The sequence below is a fragment of the Triturus cristatus genome, chromosome 4_1, assembly GCF_964204655.1.
Source record: "Triturus cristatus chromosome 4_1, aTriCri1.1, whole genome shotgun sequence".
NCBI lineage: Eukaryota > Metazoa > Chordata > Amphibia > Caudata > Salamandridae > Triturus > Triturus cristatus.
The window spans coordinates 397,190,046-397,207,926 of record NC_140585.1 but is presented as its reverse complement, the minus strand read 5'-3'; the positions used below and the strand labels follow the sequence as shown (position 1 = coordinate 397,207,926).

At 48.1% G+C, this 17,881-nt stretch overlaps 1 protein-coding gene across 1 annotated transcript in view; it reads right to left on the bottom strand.

Annotated features, from left to right (window-relative positions):
• The window catches only part of EFCAB6 (EF-hand calcium binding domain 6), an 879,195-nt gene that overhangs the window by 463,098 nt on the left and 398,216 nt on the right, over window positions 1-17,881 (bottom strand). Inside the window, exon 14 of the mRNA XM_085652469.1 lies at window positions 7,565-7,725. Within this exon, the coding sequence (XP_085508595.1) occupies window positions 7,565-7,725 (161 nt within the window). The remainder of the gene's footprint in view (window positions 1-7,564; window positions 7,726-17,881) is intronic.

Below are 17,881 nucleotides of genomic sequence, written 5' to 3'. Positions count from 1 at the left end.
TCAGCAGGGTAAAGGAACTCCTTGAAATGACTTCCATAGGATCCTAAGTGAGAACTTCACTGTCTCATATGGTGATAGTGCTACACAGTACGGGTAAACTAATTTTGTTTTCAACATGAATTCCATCTGGAAATCAGTCCACGGTGGAAAGAACATCATAGCGATTCGAAACTGGAATGGAAAACCAAGCTCCACTAGTGTGAGGAGGGTTCATGCTCTCACCTGGGGTAGACACAGTGGTAGGGAGATTAAAGAGGCTGCCTTGGATGTTAGGTACATGATTTACTGCAGATATGCTACCATTGTTATTATAGTACCATGGTTGTAAAGAAATAATACTAGGTTTGTGAAAAGAACCGAATTGGACCACGGATATACTACCTCTCATCCTGGCCTAACTGAGAGGGCCAAATAGGAGAATTTGTGCCAGCAAATTAACAATAACGCAGTCCCCACTCTACAGCAATGGTTCCAGGCCCAATCCATCCAACTCTGCGTGCCAACAGAATATTGCTGGCAAGGGTAAAGGAGAAACCTCCAAAGTGCAACAATGAGCCCCAAACTTTATTACTTAGCTCATTGTTGGACTCCGCCTGGGCCTCACACAACAGAGGGACTCCAATTAGTATGGCAATACATGGACATGCAGTCGGCTGGAGATTTGTAATGGGTTGAGGTTTAAAGGTGTGTGAATCACATCAGGGATACCCTTCCATGAGACTCTCCACACACAGGTTGGTAAAAGAACCACATGTGCGCAGGTACGTGCTAGATTCATCGGATGGTGGAGGGTACTGTCCTAAAGTGGGTGTTTCCGCAGGTACTGAAGTTCCAACATTAATGGTGGGCTGGCTTGGAAGCTGCACTACAGATAACCCCGAGGTAGGTAGCAATACAGAGTTGCCAGGTGAAGGGAAAATAGCAACTAAATGGGTTTTGCCTCCTGACATAACCTCCTCATAACGACTGGACAGATGCAATTTGTGATTCAATATTTGTTTACCAGCACGATTAAGGGAGCAAGTTCAGCATGGAGAAGAACAAGTTACTTACCTTCGGTAACGCTTTTTCTGGTGGATACAGTATCTGCCTGTGGATTCCTCACCTTTTGAATTACCCCATGCACGGAAACTTTTCTCCATAGCTCTCCAAGTCGACGAGGATGTTACAATGAAATAGCTCCGCACAACGTAATCGGAGCCATAATAAGACCTCATCGGCTTGCTGACGTCAGTTCCACCCATTTTTTGCATGCCTTCGAGGCGAAGGGGTGTACCGACAACATTTTCACAAGTATGCATAGTATACAAAACCCAATTAAAGCTGGACATTCTAAAATATAGGCATTTCCTAGAGACAAGCATCACATTATTCCAATTATTCCACAGTAAAATACATACACTTCATATCAACATTTTTCGGTATAAACAGGCAGGGGAGGTGGGTGGGTCAGTGAGGAATCCACAGGCAGATACTGTATCCACCAGAAAAAGAGTTACTGAAGGTAAGCAACTTGTTCTTCTGATGGATACATCTGCCTGTGGGTTCCTCACCTTTTGAATTGAATACCCAAGCAGTCCCACTCCTAGCGGAGGGTGCATGCCTACCTATACCAAAAAATCCTGCAGCACAGAACATGCAAAATGGCCATCCCTCCTCTAAGCAATAGTGCTTTGCAAATGTGTGGAGGGAGGCCCAAGTTGCCACTGTGCAGATGTGTACAACAGGGACACCTCTAGCTAAAGCTGAAGAAGAAGACTTAGCTCTGGTAGAATGAGCTTGAATACCTTCAGGAGGCTCCTTCTTGGCCAAGGCGTAGCAGATCTTTTTACAGAGAATGATTCACTTGGACAGGGTTCCTTTGTGGACAGCCTTCCCCTTCATCTGGCCCACATATCCAACGAAAAGTTGGTCATCCAACCTGAAGTCCTTAGTCCTGTCCAGATGGAAGCTGACCACCCTCTTAGGGTCCAGGCAGTGAAGTCTCTCCTCCTCCTTAGAAGGGTGAGGGGGAGGATAGAAAGTGGGTAAAGTGATAGATTGTCCTAGGTAGAAGGAAAGCAGCTCTGGTCCTAAGAACCATCTTATTCGCATGAAAGGATGTAAATGAAGGCTTGGAACTAAGAGCCTGCAGCTCACTCACCGTCCTAACGGAAGTGATTGCAATCAGAAATATTGTCTTAAACGCTAAGAACCTTAAGGGACAACTATGTAATGGTTCAAAGGGAGAACCCATCAAGAAAGTGAGAACCAAATTAAAATCCCACTGAGGCATGATAAAGGGAATGGGAGGAAACCTATTGGTGAGAACCCTTAATGACTCTCATAACTATGGAAGATTTAAATAAAGAGGGTTGATCAGATAAACAGAGAAAAGCCGACAAGGCAGACAAGGAGCCTTTAACAGCAGCTATTGCACAACCCTGTTGAGCCAGGGAAAAAGAGAAACTCAGAATATCCGACAAATGAGCCTGCAAAGGATCAATCGATCTCTCTCCACACCACTTAACAAACTTGGCCCACCAACCAGAATAGACAGATTTGGTGGAGTGTCTTCTGGACGATAAAATAACATCCACTACAACCGGCAGGAGAGAGAAAGAGCTCAGGTTGCCCCGTGCAATCTCCAGGCATGAAGGTGCAGGCTCTGGAGGTGGGGGTGTAGAACCTGCCCCTGCAACTGCGAGAGGAGGTCTGCCCTGAGAGTGAGACGGAGCCGAGGGTGCAATGAGAGGTAAAGGAGGTCTGTGTACCACACCCTTCTTGGCCACTCCTGGGCAATCAATATGACTTGGGTCCGGTCTTGACGAATCTTCCTCAGAACTCGAGGAATCAATGGTATGGAAGGATATGCGTAAAGTAGCTGTGAGCCCCAATCTAACTGAAATGTGTCCCCCACCGCTCCACGCATCGGATACTGGAGGCTGCAGAACGATGGGCATTGTGCATTCTCATGAGTGGCAAAAAGGTCCAACCGGGGGAATACCCACATTCTGAAAATGTGATGGACCACCTCTGGGTGGAGACGCCACTCGTGATTAGCCGAGTACTGCCAACTGAGACTGTCCGCACGCACATTCAGCTCCCCAGCCAGATGCTTCGCAATCACACAAATCTGATGGTCCTGAGCACAAGACCAGAGTCGTAAAGCCTCTCTGCAGAGATGATACGACCCTACTCCTCCCTGCTTGTTGATGTACGACATTGCGGTAGTGTTGTCCTTCAGGACCTGAATCGACTGACCACAAATGGAGGGAAGAAAGGCATTGAGAGCCAAACGTATCACTCGCAATTCCAGAAGATGATGTGAAACAATCTTTCCTCTGGAGACCAAAGGCCTTTGACCTACAGATCCCCCCAGGTGAGCTCCCCACCCTAGAGTGGAGGCAAGTTGTCCGAAACACTCCACTATAAAACCTCAGCTGCAGGGTCTCTGAGATCCTGACCACCTCCTTGAGATTTCCGTTGTGGTGAAATCACTGCCTGCTGAGGCACCACTGGAGAGCCCTCATGTGCCAGCGTGTATGGTTGACCAACAGTATGCAGGAAGCGAAAACACCGAGCAGGTGCAAGACCTTCAGGACTGAAACAACCGCTCCATTCTGAAAAAGTGAAATCATAGCCTGGATGTCTTTAATCCTTTGCAAAGGCGGGAAGCATGACTTACAGTAGTGTCCAGTACTGCCCCTATGAACAGGTTGCGCTGAGCGGGCACCAGGTGAGATTTGGGTATGTTTATCGAAAAACCCAAGTCGAGCAACAGATGCACTGTTACTTGCAAATGATGCAGCACCATCTCTGGTGACTTTGCTTTGAGCAGCCAGTCATCCAGATAGGGAAAAACAGGAATCATCAACCTTCTGAGATTTGTACTACCGCCACCATCACCTTTGTGAAGACCCGAGGTGAGGAAGTAAGACCGAACGGAAGGACCGCAAACTGGTAGTGTTGAGACCTCACTGTAAAACGGAGATACTTCTGATGCGACTTTAGTATGGGAATGTGAAAATACACATCCTGCATATTAATCAACACCATGCAGTCTTCCTGCTGCAATGCCCGAAGAACCAGAGCCAGGGTCAACATCTTGAACCTCTCCTACTTGAGGTACAAATTCAAGAACCTGAGGTCTAGGATCAGCCTTAATCGACCGTCCTTTTTGGTTATCAGGAAGTACCGGGAGTAGCATCCCTGACCCCTTTCCTGCTCCAGAACCACCTCTATTGCACCTTTCTGCAGTAAAGAAAGAACCTCCTGCTGTAGTAGCAACAGGTGCTCTTCTAAGCACCAACACTGACGGGGGAAGGAGGAGGAAACTCCAGGAAGGGTAGGGCATACCCATTCTCCACAAGGTTCAACACCCAGAGATTGGAAATAAAAGACCTCCAATTCCGTAGAAAATGGGATACCCGTCCTCCCACAGTACCAACATGCACTAGGATGGAGGAGCTACAGCTGCTTCCCTGCAGTACCAATTGGAGGGGCAGGTGAGGAGGAGAAGACTTGCTGCCAAGCCATGCCTCGCAGACAACCTCTGCCTTTTCTCCTGTATGACCTGTACAGAGGGTTCACTTGTTGAGGCTGTGGTGGCAGTTGCTGCTTGGCTCAAAAGGATAAAGTCTTACCAAAACCGCGAAACGTGCAGTATCCAAAACCTCTGGACTGGGACTGAAAGACCCAATGACTTTGCTGTGGCTTTGCTATCTTTAAAGCGTTGTAGCGCTGAGTCTGCTTTGGCCAAAAAATCACAAGAACCGTCAAAAGGCAAGGCCAATAGGGTAGCCTGGACATCCGGTGAAAACCCAGACCCCCATAGCCAAGCGTGCCTCCTGGTTGCAACAGAGGAACCCATTACCCTAGCAACAGAGTCCGCAGTGTCCAGACCCAATTGAATGACCTGACGGCCCACAGCTTGAGTATCAGAAAGCCCTTTAGAGAAATGGCCCTTAACATCCTCCTGAAGCTTCAGGAGCACCTCTCTCGCCAAGTCCATCAGAGAATGGACATAGCGACCCAACAGGCATGTTGCATTCGTCAATTTTAGAGCCATACTAGCCAAAGAAAATGCTTTCTTTGCAGATTGCTCCATTCGTTTGGATTCTCTTCTGCAGGTGTAGAAGGGAATGAGCTTGCAGACTGTTTAGAAGAGCAACGCCTGGACTACCAAACTCTATGGTGACGGGTGGTTAGATAGGAAAGTCGGATATCCCGGAGTCACCTTATACTTCCTCGCCACAGACCTGGACACTGCAGGGGCAATCATTGGTTTCTACAACACCTCCAAGATAGGCTCAGTCAAAGACTCATTAAAAGGAAGCAGGGGTTCAGAGACAGAAGAAGGGGAATAAAGTGCCACCATTAAGATGCTAGATTTAAGTTCTGCAGTAGGCAATGGCAAATCCAGCTGCCTTCCTAATTACAAAATGATATGAAGATACCTCTTGCGTTGGAAGGCCTGTTGGTGAGGAGAGCTTCCATTAAGGAGGTGTATCCAGGCCAGTAGCCTCCTGCAGGCCCTCAAACTCTTGTACAGGGTCAACAATCTCACCCTCTTCAGCCTCCTCCTGCTGATCTTGATATTACTCCACTTCCACCAGCCTTTGTGCTTCCCTACTGGACGTCATTCTTGGGACCGGCGTCAGACGTGGCGCCAGTGACTTCGGGACCGGCGTTGATGGACGTTCCACCAGGATAGTAGAAGATGCTGGACAAGGTTGTGTCAGCGCCGGACTGTAGCCAGAAGGCACCGGAGAGGATCCATCCATCGGCACTCTTCCCTCAAGGGACTGCACAAGCATCAACAACCTTGGCGTCAGGAGAAGCCAACTCCCTGGAGTCTGTGGCAAAAAAGGCATGAGAGGTGCCTGAAGGAAGTGAGGTGACAAGCCTCCCAGGGAGTAAGCAAGTGGACCCATGGGGCCAACCGGCGCACCAGTAGGGTTAACCGCTCTGGCAAACATGCCAAACATCGCATTTAGGAAATGCAAAGGATCCGTGCCTGGAGTCGGAAAGGCAGGATATCCCGGATACGGTACTGCGGGTTATGAGACCGTTCGAGGTGGCAATCTAATTGGATCTGGTTGCAGCTCTGGAGACCCTGGGGCGAAGTAGCCGGTGGCAGAGATGTTGTTTCTCTGGGTGCCAGTGAAGCTCTCGGAGCTGGAGACTGGGCTGGAGTCACCTCAGCAGAAGGAGAGACTTTGTCCATGCGGTGAAGTCGGTGTTCCATCCTCTGATGAATGACGTCAAGATCCAGGGCGCAGCTTCTTTTTATGTTTCCTCAACGACTTCCAGGTATGCGGAGTCGGTGACTTGGACTGGGACCTCGACCTCCTTTGACCTCTTTTCTGTTTTTTCGCTTTGGCCATAAACAGCTTGGCCTCCCTCTACTTTAAGGCTTTGGGGTGCATGCGCCTGCATGATGGACACTCCCCGATATCGTGGTACAATGAGGCACCTTAAATATTCTTCATGGGAGTCAGTAAAATGAAAATGAAATGAAAATTTAATTTATAACGCGTGCAAATACGCAGGGGTGTCCAGTCATCCACATTCCCTGTATGGCTTAAAACTGGACTTCCTCTGGGTAGCCACGATCACTGCTACAATTACCAGAAGTACTTACAACAAAGAAATAGAGAGCCCTGAAAAAACTGTTACGCGTTGATGGCCTGGAAGAAAGGGAACTGACGTCAGCACACCAACGAGATCTTCTTATGGCTCTGATGACGTCACGCGGAGTCGCGTGCAGAGCCATTCCATTGTGATGTCCTTGTCGACGTGGGAAAGCTATGGAGAAATGTTTCAGTGGAAAACTGCGCATGGGGTAATTCAAAAGGTGAGGAATAGACAGGCAGATGTATCCATCAGAAGTTCCAGCACTAACGGTCTCTTGGGCGTGCCAACCTCACCATGTCCCTATGATGGTCTGCCAGAGCAGACTTTGAGCCATTTTGTTTTTCTCTGATTTTAAAACCTCTGAGGTTTAGGAAACACAGGGATGCTATGATTTATCTTCAGTTTTTAAATTGCTATGATGTTGTTTGTGGTGTTTGCTCCTTTTTTTAAAGCGAGGTAAGATGCAGGAACTCAATGGAGGGTTAACCCGATATCTATTTCTATGGACTGGTAGAGGGCCATTGAATTATGTCTTTTAAACGCAGCTGTGCATCAGAAATTGCAAGAGTATTTTATATTTTGTTTTTAATGCTGATTTGCTTATGAAATTGTTATGCATTTTATGTACGCTCCTTTAATGACCGCAATGTGTGCCAGATAAAGCAATTTGAATTGACTTAAATTCGTTATTTAAAAGCAACATTTGCTTTTATCTCTTGCCTAAAAAGTCTCACTTAACTCTAGATGATTGCCCTCTCTTTATGAAAAATGTTGGAATTCTATTGAAATACTGAAAGCTTCACTTAATTACGTTAGTATGGCAGCTGGCTCCTGCTACCATAATTTATTTTGTTTAATCTGGCAATTTTCATTAATTCTTTAGGTGTGTGGGAGAGTTCACCTATCCACACAGGCAGCGTACACAAGAAACATATAAAGCACTTACTTGTTGAAATGGTCCTCTGACAGAGATGGACAGTATGCAAGAATGATCCTTCTCAGTGTCTTCTTGCTGATAACTCCTTTGCCTTTACTGTCAAAGCTCAGTACTGCTTTTTGAAACTCCTTCAGGTTCTCTGTGATTTTATTACACAAGGTGTCCTCTGCCTACATTGACAACACATTATGCTCAGAACAGAAACATTTGAATAGCACAACCACCACCTTGCAACAAGTCTAAGCTTAACATGTAATTCCCACCTGAATGGATGCAATGAGGGACAGGGAAGAGGAGGAGAAAGTAACCATCATCAAACTCGAATTCTTTTAGAAACATGCTTTTTAATGAAACATATGGTTTCAGCCTAATATTCAACCGTATTTCAGCCATCTAGGTTATGCCAGTTCTTTTCAGTGCGTGAACTGCAGGGGCTTAGAAACCATTAAGATGCCAAAGATATCAGTAAATGAGGCAGCAGAATAAATACTCAGATCATGGTCTCTTTTTAAGATTTGAGTAATACAAAGATGTCATTGCAGCTCTAGCTGGTTGTGAGAAGTTGGCCTGGTATATGCTGTCCGCTAATTAAAGTGGGCACCTTGCACCCAACCCTTATGGTGAATTACGAGGTGAAAGATAACCTTAGGAAGCTATCCAAGTGGTAGCTGTGGAGAGCAGCCTTCAGGCTTAGTCTTGAAGGAATGTTAAGCAGCTTGTTTTACCAGAATGCAACCATATAGTATTGATTAAATAAAGCCACACAGTAGTTATAAAAATATGTATTTTTTAATATAACACCATCTAGTACAACACAGTATCTCCTACACAGAGATAATCACAAAGCACACAATACTTAAGCACAGAAATGAAAGTAAATAGTACTTATACACAGTGGGCCCCAGGAGGTGACCAAACCATATACTAAAATAGTGGTATAAGAACCACGACTCGAGTCAACACAATGTCGAGAGGATGTAGAATCGCTGGGACCCCAAGGAACCACGCAGAAGGTCAAAGATGATTACGGTTCGAACCAGCAAGGTCCAGGAGACTCACCACAGCAAGGGGACTCAGGGCAAGCCTGAAGCCACCAGAAGAGCCCAAGAAAAACAAAGTTGACTCTCAAGTGGACTCACAGGCCGGGGGCACAGGAGTCGCGAGAGGACCTCAAGCGTTTTCACCAAACAACAGCCCACGGAGCACTCTGTGCGAGGAGGCCAGAGTTCTTGGTAGGAATTGGTGCCAGAGATTGGGGCTACTCTGAGCCCAATGCACTTGTTCGGGAACCGCCAACAAGCATATGCACCTGCAAATGGGTTCAGGTATTGCAGCCCTCACGACGGATTCTGACCTCAAACTTGGTGAGAGGGCAGCTCGGTCCTTGAGGGACGTAGAAACCCACCTCCTGTGTTGCTGAAGCCTTCAGAGTCTGTGGGAGCTCAGGGTCAGCAGACCGGACAGCAGTGCGGTGCCTGCAAATACAGAGGAGTTACTCCTTCACTCCAAGATATCTTTGGTTGTCCTTGATGCTCCACAGGTCCTGCAGGGATCCTGTATGGTGCAAGGGCACAGACGATGCTTCAGACTGAGAGGGAGATGAAGTCAGGCCCAAACGAAGTCCATCGAAGTCCAGAGTGTCCAGACGGTCGAAGTTCAATGGTTTCTGGTTCAGAATCTTGTTGACATCAAATCTAGGGTCCTACAGTAGGTAAGCCCTTTTGTACCCACGGGAGAGGGTGGGACAGATTCAGGGGACCCTCCCAGGGGAGGGTCTGGACAATGGACAGACCCATGTCCTTTGTTTTGTTTCGTGCCAAAACAGGAGCCAACAGCTCCCAGGACTGGTCTGAACTGTACTAAGCACAGGGACACCAAATGTGCCCCTCAAGCAGACTTTTGGTCCTGGCAAGTACACCCACCCAGCCCTAATACACCAAATTCCTGTCTGGGAGGTGGTCACATCTCCCTGTGACAGGATGCCGCAGCAGGGGGGCAGAAATGTGTCTTTGGTCAGCAGCAACCGTTTTGTGCTGTCCGGGACTAGAAGGCTAGTACTGGGAACACCAGGGACCCAACGAAGCTCGCTTCTGAAGGATGGAATCATACCTCCCACACCGGTTACCGTTGTGGGAGGTATGATTCCAACATGTTTGACACCAAACACGATAGGGTTTGTTTCAGCCGTTTTAGAGTTGGTCATCACGTGGTCGCATAATGCCACTCTATATGTCGTAAATGGCTGCTTCACTATCGACCCGGGAGAATGGACTCCGTAAGCTGCAGGGGTGTCTTGCTCATGCAGTGGCACCCTCTCACTTAGAATGAAGTATGAAAACATTTTAGAGGAAATTCTGATCGTTTCCACTTCCTGGACACTTTCTGTGACACATTCCGATATAAAGGGATATCCGTGCTGTGTAAAACAGACTTCCCAAGCCACAGTGAGGCAGAAGGTAGCCATTTTGGCAATGCACCATTTCTAGAGCCACATTTCCACAATCCAGTTACATTCTTCCTTGCTTGGTGCAGTCCATTGACATAACCTGACAACAATTGTAGCGTTAAAGCTGCACAAGCAGACTTTTTCAGATAGGGACATCGAGATGCTGTGTGAGGTGCTGATGAAACAGTTGGCTCCCTTCTGTAGTCACCTAACAATGATGTCCCCAGATGTGTAAACCTGGCTGTAGCAGACGGTCACCGATAAGGTGCATGCTATCTTCATTTAACCTTCGGAGGTGTCAAGGACATTGAAAAAGGCGTGGAATGAATTCAAATGGAGGGGGAGGGAGACCGATTCTCACCTTTGTCAAGAGATTAATTGCACAGGTGGAGTGTCATCCCACGACTTATAACTGGATACCCAAAAAGAGAGGGTCTTAGAGGTGACTGGCCTGATCAGTATTGCGGGTGTCAGTGGAAGAATGGAGACCAGCTGAGACTAGTAGCACTTCACTACCAGGTAGTTAAAATGTATGCATGTGAAGCTAAACAGTATGGGAATAAACCTAAAGCAACAATAACCTGAGGGCATGCTAGTAAGTAGGTAATGCATGGGAAATTGATGCTAATGTGAGGGGATGCAGAAGGTGGTACAGGGCATCAGTCTCACCCAGGAACGTCCACTCTGCACGAGTCCAGACAGAAGAACTACAAATGTTGCAGGGACAAACTGTTGGGATAAACATATCTGAAATGCTGCTCAAGCAAGTCTTGGGTTATCTGTGTTCGGACATTCATGTATGCAGGAGACTACAATTTGATGGTGCACACAAACAGGAAGTAACGTTGTATGTGCAGCTGGAAGAAAGTTTGTTTACACTAGGTCAGGATACAGGCTCGTAGTCTACCCAAACTGGTTGTGCATGTTATCAAAGCAAAAGTTAAACACTCCGATGGAGGAAGGGTAATATGCTGAGGCACTTCTCTGGATGTGATCATTCCACAAAGGTTATTTTGCGGCTAATGATCACCTCCACCAGTGTATGATTCTGTGATGGAGGAATTAGAGGAAGAGGAAGCAGGACCCTCTATCTGTCCTATCAAAACTGCCAACTTTTACATCTGCCACCAAACCTCCAGCAATAGCTGCCACCTGATCTTGAGCCACAGCTGCAAGATGCGCTCCAACCAGAACTCCCCCGCATGCACCTGGGGGACCATCACCTGCAGCCCCAGTTGACTCAGCTACATCTTCCGAACCGTCAAACACAGCCAAAGCTGTTTCACCTGCATCGGCAAGACCATTTAAACCTTTCATGAGTCAGCAACTTTGCAGTCTGCCCTGGAAAATATATAGGACTTCCGAGGACAGAAGGGCAGTGCCATCTCCCAGCTGCCTGATGGCATAAATCTTAATATGCTACCAGACGACTGAGGGCCAGACTGCTACTGTTAATGCCTCAGCTACCGTGGTCAGGCACCTTGAGCACTCGAGGCATTGTCCTAATTTACAGGAAGGGACAGCACAGCACCCTCATCCATTCAATCCACCTCCACTTCCCCCCACCAATTTCAATCCTCCCAGGACACCCCATTTCAACATGGTATGTGAGCAGCCCATTCAGACCATCCTCAAGAACAGTGGAGGTTCCCACCAAAAAAGTGGTAGTGTTCAGTGGTTATGTTTAGGGCAGTGGGTGCGACGAGTTTAGGGTGAGTGGTATGGGAGAGCTGCCAGGATACAGAGAGTGATGTGATTAGGGTGGAAAGTTTGCTAGTGCAGCTAGGGGCTGTAACAGTTGAGGTTAGGGTGGATGATAATGACAGACACAGGGTATTTTGAAATGGGGTAAGTAGAGCTACTGTGGCATGGAAACATTTTATTTGAATACATTTCAATAAAACCTTTATCTAAAAATATGTATACAATATTTTACTTATAAATATTTAAAAATACAGTTTTGTGTTGTGCAGGTGATATGTGAAATTGGGAAAATTCATCCTTTTTCCTCAATATGCTTGGGGAGTGCAAAGAACCAGCCAAATTTGATCTGCAGGTGCCCTAGACAAAAAGCCAGATTACGGGTATTTTGTGTGGCTTCTGTGGTCATCCATGGACAGCAAAATGCATCCTTGGACAACCTCATGAACAGCAAATTTCCCAAAATGCCATGGAGGTATATTGGAGTGAAACTGAATGAACTGGAATCAGTATTATAGGGCCACAACCTCCAACAATCCGGAATTTGAAGTTATCCCTCTTCCAATTGGGAATGAAACACTTCCCCTGTCTTCTATTGGAATTCCAAAGAAGAGAGAATGCTATAAGGAGTCATTGTTGAGTATCTGATACTTTGGTGGCAACAGAAGGAGTGTCTGAGGTAATATCTGCTCCCCTACCACTGCCTTGGGTGAAAGAAGGTCAATATTGTCCGTGTTAAAGCTGTCCATGTGGATAACGCCTCAGGGGTATGAAAGTATGTAAAAGCTAGGACAGTCCCTGTTCCAAGCCTGTTTGGGCACAGTTTCTGTATCATTATACACACATTACATCCAGAAAATGGCTAAATACCAACCCAGAGATACGCCTGAGGTCTGAGACAACAAACCTCACCCGAACTAATGATATTTCTAGTGCATACATTTTCTTCTCACAGACTCCTCACCTTAATAATTTCCCTCCAGGTGTCAGATAGGTCTAAAACTGTTCCCCAACAATAGCTCTCAGCATTACCAGATGGTTCCATGTGGCTACATCAGAACAAAAAGGTATCCCTTCTGGAGCAAATAACGTCTCCTTGAAGGCTTTTATAGGACCAGTGATATGCCGCAAAATTACATACTCACTATTTGGGGTGGGAAAGGAAAAGAAACCCTTTTCTTTATATAACCCTCACCTACTCTAGTAGTGACGTGCTTCATCCTTGGGTTCACCCTGACTCCTAAAGGTCAGGGTGAGCTTGACTGTGTTTCAGGGAGCTGTTAGGAAGATGATTTGTAAGGGGGCATAACTTTAGAGGTAAAATTCCTCACCCACGCCAAAGGAATCCTTTATTAGTGGGGTGGGTGGGAAGGTTATAAATAGGATACTATGAGGGTGTAAGGATAGGATGGTTCTATGACCCTATAACACCAACATGTTTCAGCCCTGTTCTACTGGCCTATGTGAGGGCCTGGGCTTTAGTCAGGGTGGGATAGTAAAGAGGTCACTCCCCCATTGACGTGTCTAATGTGTGATTTCTTTAGTAGGCATGCAATAGGCATGCACAAGATTTTTTTATATACTTTTGGCTGTTGGGTATTACCTGAAACAGAAGATATAATATACAATATAGAGCCTCAGCTGTATAGAAAGTTCATGTATTTAAGAGGCAAGACTTTGTCCAATTCACCCTAAGGTCTGCCACTCTCTCCAGTGCCGCTAGCAGTTTCCTGGCTCCCTGAAGGGCCTCCCCCACATTGCCAAGGAATAATAATAAGTCATCAGCGAACAGTGCTATGTGGTCCTTGCCTAGCTCTAGCCGCTAGAGGTTTCATGACCAAGGCAAACAGCAGGGGTGACAGTGGGCACCCCTGCCATGTTTCTCGTTCCACCCTGTAGTAGGCCGATATGAGAGCTTACCCGTCCTGACTCTGGCCGTAGACTCCGTGTAAAGTAAGGTGGTCCATGCCACAAATTCAGACCTCAATACAAAACTTCGCATCACCCGGAACAGGTATGACCATTCAAGGCTATCGAAGACCTTCTCTACATCTACTGCAAAGATGACAGCTTCCTCCTTACAGTAGTCGTCAGCTTCAAGTAGGAGCAATAGTCTCCGGACATTCATCGCGGTATTCCGGGACGGTATAAATCCTGCTTGGACTTGTTGTTTGAGGCCCACCATATGCAGCAGGAGACGAGTGGCTAGTATCTTGCTCAGGATTTTATAATCCAAATTGAGCATAGAAAGTGGTCTGTATGCTGTTTTATCAGATGCTGGTTACCCTGGCTTCAACAGCAGGATATCCATTGCCTCCTTTGTGGACTCTGGTAGTTTCCCAATCTGCTTTGCCTCCACCAGTTTCAACTGCCTTCACATCCTCCGTAAGACCTTCAAATGGATCCCCCCCCCGACTGCAGAAGGACCGTCAGCCATGCACTCATTACCAGCAGACTAGACTACGGCAACGCCCTCTACCCCAGAATCAACAACACTCTTCTATACAAACTCCAAACCATCCAGAACGCCGCAGCCAGACTCGTCCTCTGGACACCGCACCATGAGCACATGACACAACACCTACGAGGCCTCCACTGGCTCCCCGTCAAGAAGAGGGTCACCTTTAAACTCCTCACCCACGCCTACAAATCCCTCAACAACATCGGACCCAAATACCTCAACAAGAGAGTATCGTTCCACGTACCCAAGAGGAACCTCTGTTCGGCTGACCTCACCCTAGCAGAGGTCCCCCGCATCCGCAGAAACAGAACCGGCGGGAGAGCTTTCTCCTACATCGCAGCACAAACCTGGAATGAGCTCCTGTTAAACATCAGACGCTCCCCAACCCTGCACACAGTCAGGAAGGACCTCAGGACCTGGCTCTTCGACTGATCCAGAGCCGCCATCCCCCCATCAGCGCCTTCAAACCCTCTTGGGTGATTAGCGCGCTTTATAAACCTCTGATTGATTGATTGATTGCTTGATTATACATCGCCACTAACTGGGGGTGCAAGAGTTCGATATACGTGCAGTAAAACTCAACTAGGAGCCCGTCTGTCCCAGGCGTTTTGTTTCTGCCAATGGCCTTGATGGCTCTCCTCACCTCCCCAGCTCTATTTCCCTCCCTAGTGCCGCCGCCTCTTTTTCTAGTATTGCTGGCAATTCAATATCTCCCATAAAGTCGCCTATCTCAGCAGCAGTGGGGAATACCCTACTTTCATATATCCCGGTATAGTACCCCAGGAATATGTTGTTAATGTCCTGTTATCGATGCCGAACCTCTCCCTGCTCGTTCCTCATTTCCAGGATAACTGACCCCCTCCTAGCCAGGCTAGCCAGCCAGACCAGCAGCGCCCCAAGTTATCCCTTTCTGCGTGAGCACGCACCATATAGTTGTTATAGTCGAAACAGCACAACCGCTCTACATGTTCTGCTACTATTTCTGTAGCTGCTAACAATTCTTCTTGCTTGTCTCTCTTTTCCGGTCTCTCACTCTCAAGATCCCGGAGGCGTTGCTCCGCTGATAGTGTGTCCCTCAGAAGTATCTTTCTCAACCCCCACCGTCTCAGAGATGCACCTGCCCGTATCACAGACTTGAAGGTCTCCCATTCCACCAAAGGGTTTGCAGCTGTCCCGGCATTCTCATCAAAGTACTGCCTAATCGCTGTGTGTATTGTTGCTTGATAGACCTGGTCCTCTAGTGCCTCCGCACTAAGGTCCCACGTTGGAATGCTAGGCCTACTCCTCGCCCAGACCAGCCCCACCAGGAGAGGGTTGTGGTCCGAGATCGTCCTCGCCAGATATTCACTCGTCTGCACACATTCATGCACATCCGGGGAACACTGCATGGAATCTAAACGAACAAGTTACTTACCTTCGGTAAAGTTTTTCTGGTGGATACAGTATCTGCCTGTGGATTCCTCACCTTGTGAATATCCCGTGCGCCAGCAACATTCGGAAACTTTTGTAGCAGTCCACGCCGATGAGGTCGAAGACGACGTCACAGAGGCACGGCTCCGCTCGCGACTCCGCTGACGTCACCGGCTCCATAAGAAGACCTCGTCGGCGTGATGACGTCAGTTCCGCCCTTTTTACCGTGCCTTTGAGGCACACGGACGGACTGACAGCAATATATACATAGCATACACAGTACACAATATACAAAGCAACACACACAGGGCCATATGTAGGTAAATTTTATTTACTGATTCATAAATACCGAATTTTACCGATTCGGTATTTATGAATCGGTAAGTTATATGTAGGTAAACATTCGGTAATCATTAACGATTCGGTAATATTCGGTAATCATGAATCGGAATTTACCGATTCGGTAAATACCGAAGTGGTATTTACCGAATCGGTAAATACCGAATCGGTATTTACCGAATCGGAAATTCAAATACACATGACTTGATGAATCAGCCAATCCTGTGCAAACTAAACCCCACCCAACCAGGAAGTGGCCACACCCAGGCAGGTTCACACAATCAACAGACTCTGGAGAGGCTGGGAGTGCCGAGGAGAGGAACAGAGCAACTGCCTGATTCAGCACAGAAAACTGCAACAATGGCCAGCCAGGACACAGAGAGGGATGGAGGGGAGAGGAAGAGAAAGCTGAAATTCAGCCAAAAGGAACTGCAGGTACTGGTGGAGGAGGTGGTAAAGCAGCACCAGAAGCTTTTTGGGAAACTGCAAGTGCCTGAATCTGAGAAACGGAAAATCTGGCTGGGAATCCAGGCGCAGGTGAATTCCATGGGAGTGACCCCCCGGGACATTGATGTCCTCAATAAGCGGTGGTACGACATCCGTATCATCACTAAGAGGAAGATGGCAGAATTGAAAAAAGAGGTCAGCCGGAAAGGAGGTGGACGCAACAGGGCACCAGCCCTGACAGAACTGGAGGAGCTTGTGGAGACCACAATTGAGCCAGAAAGCATCGTGGGGATTGGGGATGCTGACAGCTCCGGCAGAGCCGCCACCAAACAAGGTAAGACGCTTGCACAGCAATGTGGCCCCCCCTACCCCTATCCCAACTCCCCAAATGGGCAATGAGAATCCCACTCCAGTACAGGTGTTAGTGCATACTAAAAATGCATCATGGGAGATGTAGTCCCTGAAACCCCAAACATGCTACGAATAGCACAGAATAACAAGGCATGTTACACACAGTAGCGAGAAGCAGGCAGAGGACAATGAGATACTGTTTCAGAAATGTATTGTGATGCCAGCAATTCTATGCTTCAGGTACACTTAGCTGATGTTGCATTTCTGTCCACAGGCACTACTGCGCACAGAACTACACATGAGAAGGGAGAGAGGGCACACCACAAGGACAGCGCGGAGAAGGCCACCACCAGTTCTGGCCAGGGAACGGCACCACAGGCAGCCTCACCACCACAGCCAGCATCGCCACCCCAGCCAGCATCGCCACTCCTGCTGGAGTCACCACCATCATCACCACCTGCATTGCACAGGTCGAGGAGGCGTGCTGCTGCCAGGTTGTATGTATCAGAATCATCATCTGAAGACTCGAGGGGGGCGGAAACGTCCACTGTGCCCCTGGATGTTACCCATGCCAGTGTGCCCTCCGCCTCTGAGGGAGCACACACAGGTGGCAGACGGCGCCGCAGGGCTCGGCTGCAAAGTCCACCTCCCCAAGGGGAGGGCCATGGAGTCTCCTCAGGGCTTGAGGCCACCATGGTAAAAATTCAACGCATACAGGCAAGGGCAATGATGTCCGTACAGCGCCAAATGCGTGGCCTCAATGACACATTTGTTAACATTGACAGGGGCATCAGCGCCATGGCAGAGGGAATGGTTGAGATGGCTGCGGGCATGCGGGACATGTCCCAGTCCGTCATGCTGCTGTGCTCGAAGTTTGATGAGGACAGGGCAGCACGGCGCCGGGGACATCAGAGGAAAGACCAGAACACAAGGGCAGTGAACCGGCTGGCAACTGCCACTTCGCTGCTCTGCAGGCGCTCGGTGGCAATGCAGGATGGCCTTGCGCACTGCAGCACAGACGTGTCAAGGGGGATGGTGAGGGTCACCAGTGCACTCGAAGTGCTGCTCACCAGCCAGTCTGCCACAACTGGCGCTGTGGATGCTGGGGACAGCGAAGATACGACCAGCAGGAGCAGCATAACCCCCCCTGTCCCAGACACACGGAGGAGCA